This window comes from Pungitius pungitius, chromosome 13 (genome assembly GCF_949316345.1).
Source record: "Pungitius pungitius chromosome 13, fPunPun2.1, whole genome shotgun sequence".
Taxonomy (NCBI): Eukaryota; Metazoa; Chordata; class Actinopteri; order Perciformes; family Gasterosteidae; genus Pungitius; species Pungitius pungitius.
The window spans coordinates 1,910,027-1,927,514 of record NC_084912.1 but is presented as its reverse complement, the minus strand read 5'-3'; the positions used below and the strand labels follow the sequence as shown (position 1 = coordinate 1,927,514).

At 44.0% G+C, this 17,488-nt stretch overlaps 2 protein-coding genes across 2 annotated transcripts; both read right to left on the bottom strand.

Moving 5' to 3' along the window:
* Positions 1-496: 496 nt before the first annotated feature.
* Positions 497-3,440, bottom strand: crls1 (cardiolipin synthase 1). The gene is made up of 7 exons (XM_037466182.2): positions 2,939-3,440; positions 2,261-2,398; positions 2,031-2,160; positions 1,796-1,881; positions 1,623-1,691; positions 1,413-1,504; positions 497-1,013 (listed from the first exon to the last, which is right to left on the bottom strand). The coding sequence occupies exons 1-7, from the start codon at positions 3,305-3,307 to the stop codon at positions 920-922; spliced, it is 978 nt and encodes a 325-aa protein (XP_037322079.1). The 5' UTR covers positions 3,308-3,440; the 3' UTR covers positions 497-919.
* On the bottom strand, positions 3,426-9,303 carry mcm8 (minichromosome maintenance 8 homologous recombination repair factor). Its single transcript, XM_062566712.1, has 21 exons — positions 9,294-9,303; positions 8,724-8,915; positions 8,529-8,594; positions 8,334-8,416; positions 8,085-8,234; positions 7,813-7,910; positions 7,531-7,729; positions 7,359-7,444; positions 7,142-7,287; positions 6,921-6,995; positions 6,699-6,831; positions 6,583-6,613; positions 6,288-6,425; positions 6,102-6,162; positions 5,945-6,025; positions 5,598-5,793; positions 5,303-5,519; positions 5,004-5,213; positions 4,851-4,927; positions 4,521-4,710; positions 3,426-4,392 (listed from the first exon to the last, which is right to left on the bottom strand). Exons 1-21 carry the CDS (start codon positions 9,301-9,303, stop codon positions 4,300-4,302), a joined length of 2,532 nt encoding a protein of 843 aa, XP_062422696.1. The 3' UTR covers positions 3,426-4,299.
* Between the last annotated feature and the right edge of the window lie 8,185 nt (positions 9,304-17,488).

Sequence of the window (17,488 nt, the reverse complement as noted above, 5' to 3'; positions counted from 1 at the left end):
CGCACCTGTGTGAGAGCAACGCACACACCTGTGTGAGAGCAACACTCACCTGTGTGAGAGCAACGCACACACCTGTGTGAGAGCAACGCGCACCTGGGGGAAGCAGTCTTTAATTAAACTCTGAGGTCATCGCTTGGAGCCGTCCAGCTCATGTTGGATGATTTGGTTTGTTGTATATTATATTATCACTATTTTCATTCAGTCTCCTTGGGCTGCACACAAAGGTTGATTAACTAATATTTTAGAAACTTTGGGACGGTGAACTAATAATAGAAACAGACCCCATATGAACATTTTGTTTGGGAGGTTTTGGGACCTTTTACCACAAAAAAATCGGTTAAACAAAAACACTTCTTTTAATCCTCTAATTGCTGATCGGATCGACGGATTTGTGTCTTGCGAGATTACACACGAGTCCCCCCCCCCCCCCCGACACCCCACCCCCCATAATAGAAAACCTGCCCTGCATCACATGCACAAACACAGACGAACCAAAGCAGATTCTCTGTTTTAATCATGAACTCCTGGTCTACAAAAATGACGAAAATCGTGTTGATGTTGCGACCGCAAATGAAAAAACAGAAGCTTTTAGCCGGACTACTTGACATATACTCAACATGTATATTAGTGTGTGTGTGGGCAGGGGGGGGGGGGGGGGGAGGTCTATTTTTGTCTGCGGGTTTAAAGTGTCCATCTCTCGTCCACAGCCGGTCCAGTGGCGTCGCACGGAGCCATCTGTGGCCTTGGTTGGTTACCGCGTGTCATCGCCATGGCGACTCATAGATGTCATAGTTGTCACAACTACTTGGTTACAAAGCTCCTGGCGAATCCACCGTCTGTCCGGCCGATCAGTGTCTCTGCCGCGGGCCGCCCCTCAAACCCCCCCCCCCGCCCCACCCCGCGCTGTCTGGTGCGGTCGTCACGGCGACCTGGTGTTGAGCACCCGCACCGTCTCGCGGCCGTAGTGCCAGTAGCTGTAGCCCGACGCTGCCGTGGTCGCCGCCGTGATGAACCTGAAACATGAATAAAGTAGAGTAAACACACACTGTCATCTCATTAGTCCATTTAGTTTGAATATGGTTACTAATTAATAATAATGACGAATCAGCTTCATCATTAGAGGAGTAAGACAAATAATCAGAACACAATATCCATTGAAAAGGTAAGGAATATAGTTTTGTTTTTAACTTGAATGTTTAAATTATGTAATATTCAACCAGGCCATATTTTTTTCGTTCAACAATCTGAATTTGCATATAAATGTTGGTTACTGTGACACAAACAAGTGTCTGTGAGAGAAAAGTGCGTCAGCTTCCATGTGCTCCAACACAAAACCTTTCCTTTTATAATCACTGCGGGTAGAAAAAATAAATAAAAAAAGGAAGTAATGGATATTAAAGTCCAAGGTTTACCACAAGCACTGCAGCAGCACGCTGTCCGTGTACTGGAACACTGGAGCAGCCAGAGAGGAAGCAACCAGGAGGAGCTGGATGGCTGTGTTCACCTAAAAACCATCATCATCATCATCATCATCACGAGGCCTTCTACACACACACTGCTTTCAATAAGGAATCAGATAAAAGAACATGGACGTAATGGCTGTCTCTGTGTGTGTGTGTCACCTTGCTGAAGAGTGTGGGCTTGAGCTGCGCTGTGGTGTAGCAGGGGTTAAAAAACCTGCTCAGGGTCACCTGGATCAAACACACACACACACACACACACACACACAGCTTATTATCCCGCCTCTCACTGCCTTGGTTTTGTGCGTCAGGCGTGAAGCGCGGCGGCGTCTCACCGGCGGCGGCACCGTCTTGTATCGGACCCAGAAGACGGCGGCGATCAACCCGACGTCTCTGGAGATCACCAGCGCCGTCAGCAGAGCTGCAACAGAGCAAACGCTTCCTTCGCGATCACGCGTCACGCACTGCGACAACATCGCACACACACACGCGCGCACACACACACGCGCACACACACACACAACGAGGTGGATGGAGAAGCTCGGTCGGTTCCCCCCCCCAGCAGAATACCTGGTATGAGCCCGGCGTACGTGAGGCTGACGTACAAAATGCTGATGAGAATCTTGTCGGCCAGCGGGTCCAGAGCGCTGCCCAGCGCCGACTTCTGAGTGGGCCACGTTCTGGCGATGTAACCGTCCAACTAGAGAGCGGGACAGGACGAGAGCGGGACGTTTAACGGATAATTTCACCAACTGCGCCTGCCATAAAAAATTTTTTTTTTAAAAACCCTGTGTGTTTACCAGGTCGGTGGCTCCGGCCAGCGTGAACAGGGCCAGGCTGAGGTGGAAGTGCTGCTGGATCACCAGGTGACCCAAGAAGGGGGCCAGCAGGATCCGAGACACGCACAAGAAGTTGGGGATTGTCCACGGGTTCTCGTACTGTAGAGGAAGAGAAAGATTTAAATCCGTTGGGTTGTGGACCCTCGAGGGGGGGGGGGGGGGGGGACGTCAACCTGAACCTTGAACCTTGTCTGAGAAAGAAGAGCTTGTGTTTCCCCTCGTAGCAAACAATAAATATCGATGAGTTAAACCTGCGAGGAGATAAAATAGGTGGTAATCTGGTGTTTGAGGGCAAAGTTGATATTTGTGTTACAAGTCTGTCCTGAAATGTCAGTTCATTGCAAAAAACAACAACAACATATTATAATGTTATGAAAGTTTGCTCTCCTGTAGAACAATGACAGTCTGTTATCAGATCGTTCCCCTTTCTGTACTCGAACTTCTTCTTACTTTCTATCAACTGACTCACGAAGGATCTACTTCCTGTGCACATTTCCATTTGTCCTCCTTCATTAGATTTAATACTGAAGTTGCTCCACATGATTAAATATAGTCAGTAAATACAGCTTTATTAACGCGGAATCCCGGTGCTGCTTGTAATAACAGCATCACGTGGTGTCCTTGCTGATCGGTACTCGCCAGCTCTTTGAACTTGAAGAGCTCTTCTCCCGGTACCGGATCGGCGGGCTCGTTCCGGTCGCCGGGCCGCGCGCCGTCCGGTGTCCCCGCGGCCTTCCCGCCGCAGAGCCCGCGGACGGCGCCGGGAAGCGGGGGCCGGAGACCTGCCACCGACCTCCCGTGACCTCCCCGGTGCAGCAGAAGAACGTCCCCTTTAACCCGCAGGAGGATCCCGCGGACCGGGGGCCGCGTTGACGGCGCGTAGTCGGTGGCGGGTGCGCGCGTACGTGACGCAGGCCGCGGCGGAAGCGCGCCGGCGGACACGAGGCGGCGGAGCGTCGCCGCGTTGCGCCACAACGGACCGGGAACCTTCCGCAAGCACATCATCATTGTCCCGGTGGCGTTTTCATGACCGGGTTTGAGCCTCTGGCGGTCGCAGCCGACGGGGATCACAGCGCCAGACAGCGGGCCGCCATGCTGCCGTAAAGTGACACCGCACACAGCGTCGTAAAATCCGAGACTTTTATTTTGAAAATAGAAGATCGGTTTCCGGCCACATCACAAAGCTGGGATCAAATGGTAAAATGACACAATGCTGAAATACAAAAGTATTTATAAAACCGTAAACCACAAAAACTCCACAAAACACTTGCCATTTACTGAGAAATAAAGTTATTTATTAACAAAATGTTGACAATAACAGATTATTTAGGAACATGCATAACAAACCGTAGCACCGTGCTGATATGAGATGTTTAAATGGCTACAATACTTGTTGGTGAATTATTGCGTGTTTGAGGGACCAATCGTGCAAATAACATTTATCCTATTATGCTACTAATTTATACTGATTCATACCAATTGAATACAATACAAATACAAAAGTGTCTTATCTTATATACATCGAAGGAGTAACCTCTAAAAAAATATAGTATCTCGAACTGTACTCAAAAGAAAGAAGTAATTTGTGTGAACAAACAAGATTACAGTCATCTATGTAATTCTTTACCTCCTGTTTATTGTCAAAGAACGTCTTTACTTTGAAACATTAGAGAAACTAAATTAATCTACAACTGCTATTTAATTCAGTTACCATGTACTGTGTAATAATACATTTACACTGAAAGAGAAATGTACCCGACTCAAACCAGTTTATATCAGATTTTATATCTTTACTAAGATCCTGGTATGTTTCACACTAAAGAAACGTTTGTAGCCCCACCTGACTGATGCACATCTGTTACTACCGCGTTCAGTTCAAAGCTCTTTCTGTGAGAACAGATGCAGACTAATTCGGCCGAGACGTCAGTCGACAGGAAGCGGTGGGCTGGCTGGTGCTTTGGTGATCACTGATCTCAGGACGCTGAGCTTGCAGGGTAGGCTCAGATGGTCTGCAGCTGGTAGAGCTTGGCTCCTTTCTTCAGGAGGAAACCCTGTTCATTCAGGGAACTCACAAGGCCTTCGAAATCCACCACCTGGGAGGAGGACACCAACGGCTCAATAATATAAAGCCATCAGAGGTCTCGCTGCACGCAACCTTGAACAGACCGTCCTCCACGTGTGTCAAATGTGGCCCGCCAGGGGTACCTGTGCGCGCTCTCACCTTGATGTTCATGTTGTTGGCCACGGAGCGGAGCGTCTGCAGGTCAAACTGCGTCTGATTGGTCCTCTGGGCGTGGCGGTGCAGCGCGTTGACCAGGCGCTTCGCCGCGCCGCGCTGACTCATCCCCGACCCGAGCTGAGAGCGCTCAAAGTCCAGATTCCCCAGACCGTCCGAGTATGTATCAGCCAGACTGAAGCACAAAATGTAAATACATATATCCAATGTTTTCAAGCCTATTTTGGACTTGAGGTTGTGACAAATCGAAAGCTTTATAGATTTGTGCATTTTTCTTTATTTTCTTTAGAGAGATAACAACTATCTGTTAGTCACCTGTGTTTCATGATGTCCACCACATCTTCAGCATCACTGTTGGTCGCCGTCTCTCTGAGCTCCAGTCTGGCTCTGGCCTGCCCAAAAAAACAACAAAATGAGTATAAACTAAAATGGCTGCTTTAGTTCAACAACCAGCACAAAGCGCCGTGCCTCGGTCAGTCGGATCAGAGACTCGAGTTGCCGCGTGGTGATGGGGGTGCAGTCGGCAGAGTGAGCCTGAGCTCGCAGCGACAGGTAGAAGGTCTGAAGGGTCTTTGCCGCCTCGGGGGAGAGCGAGGGGTGGACGTACTGACGAGCGTAGCTGATGTACTTCCTCAACAACGGCACCGGGATGGCGTCCACGCTTTCACCCGCCGGCACCTTGACGCACACACACACACACACACACACAACACCTCGATAAGAATTGCATATGAATGGAACTCGGTGAACTTGTCGAGTGTTTCCACCTGCAGGCGTTCGGACAGCGGCATGTCACTGGGGTCCAGCAGGATGGAGGTCTCCAGCGCACTGGGAGGAGCCCTGGTCACCGCGGCGCCGCCGGCTCGGCCTTTCCCCGCCCTGTTGGCCATGATGTATTCCGACAGGTGGCGATCGTGCGTCTCGTCCGGGATGTCCAGGAGGAGGAAGACGACGTCGAATCGAGAGAGCAGCGCCGAGCCCATTCTAAGCTCGAGAGAGCGCCGCGGTGAACACGAGAAATCCACGTGTGCGGCGAGGTGCTTCCCGGCTGTTGGGGCTTACTTCAGATTCTCGGACACCGTCTTGGCTCTGTTGTAGTGTCCTCCGATGGGGTTGGCAGCGGCTATCACGGACGTCCTGGCGGGCAGAGAGGCCACTATCCCGGCCTTGGCCAGACTCACGGACTGCTGCTCCATGGCCTCCAGCAGAGCCTGCTGCTGGTGGCCCAGCTTATCAAACTCGTCGATGCAGCACAGGCCTAAAGGACGAGGAGCGGAGGACAAGAAGGAAACAAAGGGAAAACCTCTCAAGCTCTGTTCTGCACCACATTTGTGTAGAGATGACTACAATGGGTGGAAGTGATCAGCCTCATTATTTGACACTCGGTCTTGCGTCCCTAACTTTCCTACCTTGGTCAGCCAGAACCAAGGCTCCGGCCTCCAGAGCAAAGTCCCCGGTTCCCGAGTCTCGAGACAAACTCACTGTTAGTCCTACGAAAGCAAACATTCCACATTTAAATACAAACTTCCTTACTGCCAGCATTACTAATGGGGAGAGATGATTTACCTGTGGTGCTTGTGCTGTTGCCACATACGTAGATTCCTCTGGGAGCCACATTACACACTGCCTACACACAAGAGACACAGAATATACAAGTACTAGGAAAACATTGTTTTTCCCGAAAGTAAAGAGGCATTACAAGAGGAACAAAATAAGGGGCTCCATTTGAAGGTGTTCAGCGTGTTTTCTTACCTGCAGCATCTGACTCTTCCCCAGTCCGGGGTCTCCCACCATCAGGATGTGAGGATCTCCTCGGACCGGGACGCTGTTCTTGTCCGTGTGCTTCTGTCTGCCCCCAAACAGCGCCAACGACAAAGCAGCTTTCACCAGCTTTGGGACACACAAGGAGAGGGTATGATGGTCAAAACTCGACAGAGCAAGACGACAGAACGACAGAACCCCCCCCCTTTACGGGGTGTGAGTGACATCACTGTTCTCGACTCGATTCGCGCACATCACCGCGTGACCTCTGATCCCCAAAACTCACCAGGTGGCCGTAGATGACGGGACATAAAGAGCTGAGGGAAGCAAGGAGGCCACAGTTAAAAGTGAAAGAGTCAATATATACGATTTAAAAAAAGGAGGCAGTAAAAAGCTTCTTACTGTACTATGAGCCTCAGCAGGTCCGGCTGTGACTGGATCTCCTGGATGGCATACAGCTCCTTCAGACTGAACTCCTCCCCTCCGCGATCCTCATGCGACCCATCTGACCCCTGACCTGACTTGGACCTTTGACCTACAGCAGGAGAAATATAACAACTGATGGCTCTGCCCACACAACACTTTTACATCTCTGCGTGGATCCAAACACACCGGCGTCGGTACCTTTCGAGTTGCTGACCGAAGTGGCTTCGATGTAGAGGAGGAACATGCACTGATCCTTGTTGGCCCGGGAGGAACCTCCACGGAGACAAAAAGGTGGTTATAGCAATTTATATATTATATATAGGTCTTTACATTTCATCAACAAATATAATATAAAGGCAAAAGCTTAACCTCAAACAAGAGGATGTGTGTGTGTGTGTGTGTTTCAGTGTGTTGTGTACCATCGTTAGTGACTCTAACTACGCCGGTCACGGTGACCGCGTCTCCGGGGACGCAGCTGTCACAGAGGTCGGAGGTCAGGTGACACTCCACGGTGCGCGGGATTCGTCCGGTCTCCCTCTGCTCTCCGCCCATTGACTCCTGCACCCTGAGGACGCAAAGCAATTTCAGACAAAGTTTCCAGTTTGAACCGGCCACAACGACACTTTGCTGACGTACTTGATGATCTGGAAGTCCACAGTGTGGGTGAGAGGGGAGGTCCGGATGGGGGTGAAGGAGCGACTGCGGCAGTCGGGCTGGAGGCACTGTGTGATGGACGCAATGAGTCAGTGAACCCAACGCCACGAGGGCGAGGAGGGCCGTGTGTGCGGACGAAGGCGCGCGCTCACACCTTGGTAGGAGCAGCGTACTTCCCGTGCTGCAGCGGCAGAGACTGCACGTGCGCGCCGCCCAGACACCTGAAGGCCATCCTGGTGCACAGGGGTTTGATGCTGCTCACCCGGACCACCGTCCCCTTCACGCACACCAGCCGCCCGAACGCGCTGGCGCGCAGCATCCGCAGCGCGGTCAGCGGCTCGTAGTTGTACAGCCTGCGGACGGGTCACACGCAGAGAGTCACGCCCGGCGGGGGACGGGGGGTCGAGGCGAGCTGCTGGGTGTGTGAGAGCACTACCTAGCGCTGATGTGGGGGATGTTGACGATGGGTGTGGCGACAGGAAGCTCCTCCCCTTGCAGCCCGGCCGCTTGTTTCTCCAGATCTATAGTCAACACCTGGAGAGACACAACCTCTGTCAGTCGGGTGTTCAAATAGTGGGACCTTGGACCTCGCTGCTTCGCCTCTTCACAAGAACTCTTTCAGCCATTGGTTGCACAGATTGTATGTATAGGCTGTAACTTGTGGATGACATGTAGCGTGTGTGTGTGTGTGTGTGTGTGTGTGTGTACCTGGTGAACGGCCAAACCCAAACAGTTGAGCATCACGTCCGGCTGTTCCTTCAGCTCTGTGGTCAGATCGGGGAGCGCTCCACGCACGGTTTCATCTCCGGTCAAGTCTGCGTAATCCACCAGAACACTGCCTTGACGCTCAATCTCATCCTGTGGGCCAACACACAACAGTTCAGCTTTGATCAGACATGAGGAACATTAATGAAGCAACAAGGATGTTGAGAAACAGAACTTTCATGGTTACACAACCTTGTCGTAGAGTTCAATCTTTGAAGTGAAATATTGCTCAAACACCTTGATCTTCTCCACACTAGGTGAGCTCTCTATGAAGCCTGAAGAGAACGTATTAAGACATATCACAACTACGTTGTCATGATCATGATATGTGTATATGAATACTACATATATATAAATATTATACATTTAGAGCATCATGAAACCGACCTTCTGTGAAGTAGAGTCTCCATCCTCTGTATGGACACACAACATCTAGAGTAGCCTGACAAAGCACTGAGGAAGGATTGTGAATAATGACACATTTAAAACAAGAATATTGAATGTCTCATTTAAAAAAAATGACACCATTCCTTCAAAAGTTGATCAACGGATTTGTTAAAAGGGAAATTAAATCAAACTCACCTCTCTGGCTGCTGAAGGCCTGGTTCCCCGATCCTCCTTCCCCGGCACCACCTCCACCTCTCCATCCTCCTCCACCTGCTGATCCACCTCTCCACGGTCGACCCCTCCATCCTCCCCCTCCTCGCCATCCACCACTTCCTCCTCTCCATCCACCACTACCTCCTCCTCCTCCTCTTCCCCCACTACCTCCTCCTCCTCTCCATCCACCACTACCTCCTCCTCCTCCTCTTCCGCCACTACCTCCTCCTCCTCTCCATCCACCACTACCTCCTCCTCCTCCCCTTCCCCTACTACCTTCTCCTCCTCCTCCTCTCCATCCACCACTACCTCCTCCTCCTCCTCCTCCACTACCTCCTCCCCTCCATGAACCTCTTCGTGATTCCTCTCCGCTCATTACTTTCTTAAAACCAAAACAAAAAAAAGACCAGAATAAGTGAGAGAAGAGTACAAAGCAAAGGTCGTTTTGGAGGCATTTGAAAATAAGTGATTATCCCCTGTAAATGTTGTTAAGCCGTGCAGATGATTTATGATTTGTTGTGTTGCTTTAAGTGATTGCGGCGATAAAACTACCAAGTGTCATGTCGCTTTATCGCCATTTATATTGACACAGATCCGGACTCCATTTAAAAAAACATATTTAGTCAACATGTCATTTGCTTCGTACAAGCCACTGGAACATTCGGCCCATCAATAAACAACTAGAAGTTATTAACGTTAACTTACTTCACAGATTTACAACGTTTGTGGACTTTAATAAAGGAGCTGAGATAGTTTAGCGTAGCGTCAAGTCTGATTCCAACACTAGTAAAATGTATTAAACTGTTTATTTTGACGTCTCAGTTCATCGGTGACGTTTTACTTGCTCAACGTTCAACGTTAAAACGCAACGACAGCAAACATTAGTGTGATACAAACCTTCCGTTGTGCCCCGGCGACGAGTTTAAAGATAAAAACGTCCACTACGTGTTAAATTAACTCAAAACGTGAGGAGTTTACGGGGAGGAGGCGAAAGTTTCCCTCCACTGACGTTGAAGCTTCTTCTTCTTTGGTGAAAACGCGCAGAAGAATCGGCTGTCGCGGCCTCCGCTGCCCTCCCGTGGACAAACGGCGCCACTACGGACGGAAATGTTGATTTACCATTTTTGGAATATTTTGAAAAAAATGTTGACTTTTTCAATTACATATATTGACCTCACACATTTTGTTTCGTCGTTTTCGACCTGATGTTGTTTGACTGTTTGTCCTGTGACATATTTAGATTTTTTAATTTTTTTCAACCTTTTTTACTTTTTTTTCAAAAAATATTTTAAACTGATTTTTTCGACTTTTTTGTGCATAACATATTTATATTTTTTTTGAAAAAGTATTTTCCCCGTGAAAAATCTACTTTAAAAAAAAACATTTTTCAACCTTTTTGATGTAACTTTTTTTCCATTAAATATTTCGTCATAATGTATTATGACTAATATTTTTCTACTTTTTACCTAACATTGTTTGACTTTATTTTTTATCTCTTGGCTTAACACATTTTGAATTTTGCTTTGAAAACTTTTTTCAACCCATTATATTTGGGTTTTTTTCAATTAATTATTTCGCCCCTACATATCTAGACTTTTGTTTTAAACCTAAATTTTATGTACTTTTAAAAAAAAAATTTTTTTGACCTAATCTTGTTTGACTCTTTCTGTGACATGTCTCGACGTGTTTTGACTTTTTTTTAAACAATTTTTTTTTGCTTTTTCCATCAAAATACTTTGTCCCGGACATTGTTTTAGTTTTTTTTCAGTGACATTTCTGAATTTTGCTTTCAATTTTTTTTTTCAACCTAAAATATTTGGGCTTTTTTCAATTTTTTTGCCCCACAAATCTAGACTTTTGTTTTCAACTTTTTTTTCAAAAAAAAATTTTGACCTAATTTTTGCGACTTTTTTTTGCAGAACTTTTTTTCTGGGACATTTTTTTTCCTAACATCGTTTGACTTTATTTTTATCTCTTGGCGTAACACATTTTGAATTTTGCTTTCAAAACTTTTTTCAACCAATTATATTTGGGTTTTTTTCAATTAAATATTTCGCCCCTACAAATCTAGACTTTTGTTTTAAACCTAAATTTTATGTACTTTTTTTAATATTTTTTTTTGACCTAATCTTGTTGGACTCTTTCTGTGACATTTCTTGACCCAACAAAACTTTTACAACCTAACGTGTTTTGACTTTTTCTTTAAACAATTTTTTTTTGCTTTTTCCATCAAAATACTTTGTCCCGGACATTGTTTGACTTTTTTTTCAGTGACATTTCTGAATTTTGCTTTCAATTTTTTTTTTCAACCTAAAATATTTGGGCTTTTTTCAACCTTTTTGATGTAACTTTTTTCCATTAAATATTTCGTCATAATGTATTATGACTAATATTTTTCTACTTTTTACCTAACATTGTTTGACTTTATTTTTTATCTCTTGGCTTAACACATTTTGAATTTTGCTTTGAAAACTTTTTTCAACCCATTATATTTGGGTTTTTTTTCAATTAATTATTTCGCCCCTACATATCTAGACTTTTGTTTTAAACCTAAATTTTATGTACTTTTAAAAAAAAATTTTTTTTGACCTAATCTTGTTTGACTCTTTCTGTGACATGTCTCGACGTGTTTTGACTTTTTTTTAAACAATTTTTTTTTGCTTTTTCCATCAAAATACTTTGTCCCGGACATTGTTTTAGTTTTTTTTCAGTGACATTTCTGAATTTTGCTTTCAATTTTTTTTTTCAACCTAAAATATTTGGGCTTTTTTCAATTTTTTTGCCCCACAAATCTAGACTTTTGTTTTCAACTTTTTTTTCAAAAAAAAATTTTGACCTAATTTTTGCGACTTTTTTTTGCAGAACTTTTTTTCTGGGACATTTTTTTTCCTAACATCGTTTGACTTTATTTTTATCTCTTGGCGTAACACATTTTGAATTTTGCTTTCAAAACTTTTTTCAACCAATTATATTTGGGTTTTTTTCAATTAAATATTTCGCCCCTACAAATCTAGACTTTTGTTTTAAACCTAAATTTTATGTACTTTTTTTAATATTTTTTTTTGACCTAATCTTGTTGGACTCTTTCTGTGACATTTCTTGACCCAACAAAACTTTTACAACCTAACGTGTTTTGACTTTTTCTTTAAACAATTTTTTTTTGCTTTTTCCATCAAAATACTTTGTCCCGGACATTGTTTGACTTTTTTTTCAGTGACATTTCTGAATTTTGCTTTCAATTTTTTTTTTCAACCTAAAATATTTGGGCTTTTTTCAACCTTTTTGATGTAACTTTTTTCCATTAAATATTTCGTCATAATGTATTATGACTAATATTTTTCTACTTTTTACCTAACATTGTTTGACTTTATTTTTTATCTCTTGGCTTAACACATTTTGAATTTTGCTTTGAAAACTTTTTTCAACCCATTATATTTGGGTTTTTTTCAATTAATTATTTCGCCCCTACATATCTAGACTTTTGTTTTAAACCTAAATTTTATGTACTTTTTAAAATATTTTTTTTTTGACCTAATCTTGTTTGACTCTTTCTGTGACATGTCTTGACGTGTTTTGACTTTTTTTTAAACAATTTCTTTTTGCTTTTTCCATCAAAATACTTTGTCGCGGGCATTGTTTGAGTTTTTTTTCAGTGACATTTCTGAATTTTGCTTTCAATTTTTTTTTTCAACCTAAAATATTTGGGCTTTTTTCAATTTTTTTGCCCCACAAATCTAGACTTTTGTTTTCAACTTTTTTTTCAAAAAATCTTTTGACCTAATTTTTGCGACTTTTTTTTGCAGAACTTTTTTTCTGGGACATTTTTTTTCCTAACATCGTTTGACTTTATTTTTATCTCTTGGCGTAACACATTTTGAATTTTGCTTTGAAAACTTTTTTCAACCCATTATATATATTTTTTTTTTCAATTAAAAATGTTGCCCCTACAAATCTAGACTTTTGTTTTAAACCTAAATTTTTTGTACTTTTTTCTGACCTAATCATTTCAGAATTTTGCTTTCAATTTTTTTTTCAACCTAAAATATTTGGCCTTTTTTCAATTATTTTGCACCACAAATCTAGACTTTTGTTTTCAACTTTTTTTTCAAAATATCTTTTGACCTAATTTTTGTGACTTTTTTTTGCAGAACTTGTTTTCTGGGACATTTTTTTGGCTTAACATATTTTGATTTATTTTCAAAAAATTGCCCCTTAAAATCTAGACTTTTTTTCAAAACATTTTTCAACCTAATATTTAAATTTTCCTTTTTTTCCATTTTTGACCCATATATTTTGACTTTCATTTCAAAACATTTTTTTCTCTGTAAAATTCGACATAATATTATTTGACTATTGTTGTTATTTTAAATGTATCATTTTTCCATGGAATATTTCAAAGTAACATATTTAGTTTGTTAGGGAAAGTGACTGTGAGGAGAAGTGCATTGTTTGTTGGAATCATAATGTATCTATATAGAGCTTCACTAAAATGAGACATATATTTGCAGCTCTCTGCTGCCATCTTCTGAACATGTTGTGTCATTGTATGAGGAAATACATTCCTTCCTGGAATCATTCCTGATCTCACTTATTTGCTTGTGTTTGTAATGATTTTGTCCACTGTACCTTTATATATCAATCTCAACAGAAGTAAGATTGACATTGGGGACTAGTTGGCAGCAATAACAACGAACTCTCGCTCACACGCACCCTCTTGAGTGCCTTGAGCACAAAGTTTGTGCCGCTAAAAAGAGCAAAAATCCCTTCTGAAACTGGCCCAAAGAAAAAAACTATTCTGTGAATAATGAAATGTATGAGAACGCACACGCACACACAAACACACAACCGCACACCCGCACACCCGCACAACCTCTGAAGGGAGTGGTTTCAGAGAGAATGAAAGAAAAAGGAGAGAAATCAATACCTGAACTACTGTGGCTGGAGAAGTGGTAATAACAGAGGAATGAGAGGGACGCACACACACACACACACACACACCCATGTGTGACACAATGTCAAAAACAACTCTTGTAAAGCAAACCAGGAGCCAACAACAATCAATCAATTCTCTCCTAAACAAAACGAGGCCTCGCCTGCCGCTTTGAGGAGAGCGAGGGAGGGGGGGGGGGGGGGGGGGGTGGCTGAGTCCTTCCCTCTGGAGTTTCTCACAATAGCTGGATTAAAAGTAGGGACACGTTGCTTTTTTAACTCAGAGGAGAGAAAATAAGCAAATAAATAAGTTATTATCTTATACAAATGACCTCTGTGACCTCTGTGACCTCTGTGACCTCCCATCTCGCTCCATGTAAAAAAAAAGGCTCAAGAACATCGGTTAAATTATTTCCCCCCTCCCACCACCTCCCTTCATACATCACGTTCAAAGACACGTAGAAAACACGTACAGCCGTACACACGTACACACACACACACACACACACACACACACACACACACACACACACACACACAGGGAAGCAGTAGCTCTGGGCCTCAGTGGGTCTTTTTCTTCACCACAACTAATTTGTATTTTTACAGCAAGCTAAATAGACTCTTATGAAACACCCACGTGAAGTTGCAATAGCCTGTGTGTGTGTATTTGTGTGTATGTGTGTGTGTGTGTGTGTGTGTCGGTGTGTTTCTCTCAATCACCAGTTTGCAGCGGTGAGGGTAGATTTGTTTTAATGAATGTATGCAAAGTGAGCGAAACTCATTCTATTACATTCTCACTTATTACAAGAGGCGATAATTAGCCAATAACTAGCGACACTTTACCCAGAATGCAATTGAAGGAGCTTGAAGGAAACGTTCAATTAGCGTTGCATTCTGTAGATTCCACAGTAAAATGTAAAGATGCTAAGCGGCCTAATGAGTTTTATATTTTTTAACGATCCCACGTCTAATTGAAAACAGCTTCACGTGACAGCGCATGATGGGGGGGGTTTAAAAAAAAAGGGTCTGTTACCAAAGACACAGAGAGAGAGAAGCTGTGACTGAATCCAGCTTGTGTTCATCCAGCTCCTGCCCCCCCTCCTTCCGATGCTGTAAACTCGTCTCCCCTCCTGCGCTTTGCCGATGAAAGCCACCCTTCTTCTGTGGAGCCTGTTAGTGAAAGGTAAACAAACAGCAGGGTTTCTCCGCTCGGGGGGGGGGGGGGGGGGGGGGGCTTGAAAGGCCTTGAAAGGCCTTGAACGGGCCTTGAAAGCAGCGGAGGCTTTTGCAGACATCTAGTTCTGATGAGTCCAGGGGAGGAGGAGCTTCAAGATGGTGGTTAATCAGGCTGTGGCCCCCCCGCTGTGCACCCATGGACAGGGCTGGACTGGGACAAAAAAAGGGCCCTGGCATTTCTGCTCAGACGGGCCCCCCACAATCGGTCGGACACAACCACCAACCAGTACACTATCCTAGCGGTCCCTGTAGATGTGCATATCTACTGTTCCGTTCCCAAAAACCCATACAAGGTTGAGAACTACTGTAAGTGCCATGGACAGTAATGTCGGTAATCAGACAGTCGATGGACCCCATTGACTTCCATAGTAGAAAAAAAATACTATGGAAGTCAATGGGGTGCATCAACTGTCTGATTACCGACATTCTTCAAAATATATATGTTTGTTTATCAGAATAAAGAAATTCATACAGGTTTGAAACAACTTGGGGGTGAGTAAATGATGACACAATTTTCATTTTTGGGTGAACTATCCCTTTAAAGAGCACAAACCCCTCTTTAATATGACACCAAACAAAATGTACCTCTAATTGTTGAGACACATCCCATAAAAAACCTATACAAACAAATTACTCACACAAAACGTCCTGATAATATATATATATACAATTTAGAGTATTCACTTGCCGTAATATTGCATATTGATGATATTGGAAATTCAGATGAAACATTATAAAATATCTAGTTAGTTGAATATACAGCTTTCAAAATGCAAAGCGGGTTTTTAACCCCCATATAACATACGTTAGCTACCTCTTCTAGCGTGTAACTCGTTGGTGAGTGATAATTAAAATAATCAAATGGCATCATTTAAGTTTTTTTCTAGAGAAGAAGGGCCGTCGACAACCGTTATGAGTTTTAAATGGTTACATTAGAATATCCGAAGTTGCAATTGAATAAGTGAACTCTCAACTCTGCTAGCTACAATAACAGTGCTAAATAGCTTATGCTGTGTTATTTGACTTTAGCTAACTGAGTGGCCATTGCAGTCACTTTTAAGTGACAATTTGACAAATGACAACCTGACACTCAGACTTTATAATGTGAGCTTGTGCAAGCCCGGCCGCCGACTGCTAGCACCCCCCCGTCAGCCCGCGAAAGTGTCCCTGATTTGGGGTTGGGAGAGTTGGCAACCCTACTGCAAGCCGCAAGCACCGCTATCGCTATGGCTAGTCACCTCTCCTCCTCCATGTGCTATTTATGATGTTTATGACATGCTGTTTCTGCAACATGTCATCAGGTTCTGTAGTAGTTTTGGAAACTGAAGCTACAGCACTAAACACGTCGGTTATTTTTAAACATGTTGAGGCATCAACCTCTAGATTTTTTTTGGCCCGCAATTTCTCCGCAGCCCCTTGCTCTTACGTTTTTGTTTCTCCATCTTAATCCACACATTTCTTTCTGGCTCTGAGTCACTGAATGCATCTGACTGACACACAGAGAGGGAGGGGTGGAGCCTGCTAAGAGATGATTGGGCCAGCCCAGTGTCAGTATGGAAAATGAACCAATGGGCCGCTGTCCCTGCTTTATGGGCCGGTCGAAAGCAATTTTTTTTTTAGATAAAATGTTTTTATAGGCCTATCGACCGGCCCCCAAGTGCGTGCCCGATTACCAGTCCAGCCCTGCCCATGGACTCCTTCTGTTTTCAGTTATGTCACCATCTCCTTAAAGCAAGGTTTCACTTTCACTCAGACAATAAACGTCTGATCCCTCATTTTAAATAACAGAGCTGCTGGAAATAACCTCCGTGCCTTTAAGTTTGGGGACGTCTCAGCAGCCAGACTTGAATATGAATGAGGACCCGGGTCTCTCTCTCTCTAAGTTACCTCCCGATACCCAAAAAATACACCTGACGTGAGTTTTCGTTGCAGTCTTTTAGAAGAAGTTCTTAATCTGAATAACAAAAGATTGGAAAAATAACACCCGCTGTAAGTGGAGGCGCCTTGCAAAGAGGAAACTTCACAGACGGGACTTTAAACACGGCTCAGCCCGTTGTGGTGAATTCCTGTTGTGCAACAGAAGCATTTGATTTGTTTGGTTTGAATGGATTCCTTTAGGCGTGGAGGCTGAGGTTTAAACCCCTAATGAGAGGATGGGTGTACCCTCATAATCCAAGTGGTCATGAGAGGACGTGTGAATCGTCCACAATGAGCTGTGTTAGTTTTTGTGGTCCTGGGGGGGCGGGGGGGGGGGCACAATGATGGATGCAGCCGCACTGTTTTTTTTCCTCACAATCCAAAGAAACAAATCGATCAGGAACAGAGGAGTTGAGGGTGGAGGGGGGGGGGGGGCGGGTGCACTAAAATAGACTTTCGATGCTGCGATGTGCTGCTTTGTCAGGAATGTTTTTTTTGGGTAAAAGAAAAATCTTCATAATAAGTTGAGCCGTGCAGCAGCAGCAGAGGCTTTCGTTTTGTTTCTTTAATCTGAGTCATGATCATCCAGGGTCCTTTTATCTTACCTCATAAAACATGTCAAATGAGCTACTTTCAATATTAGAAACAATGAGAAGCCATTCACA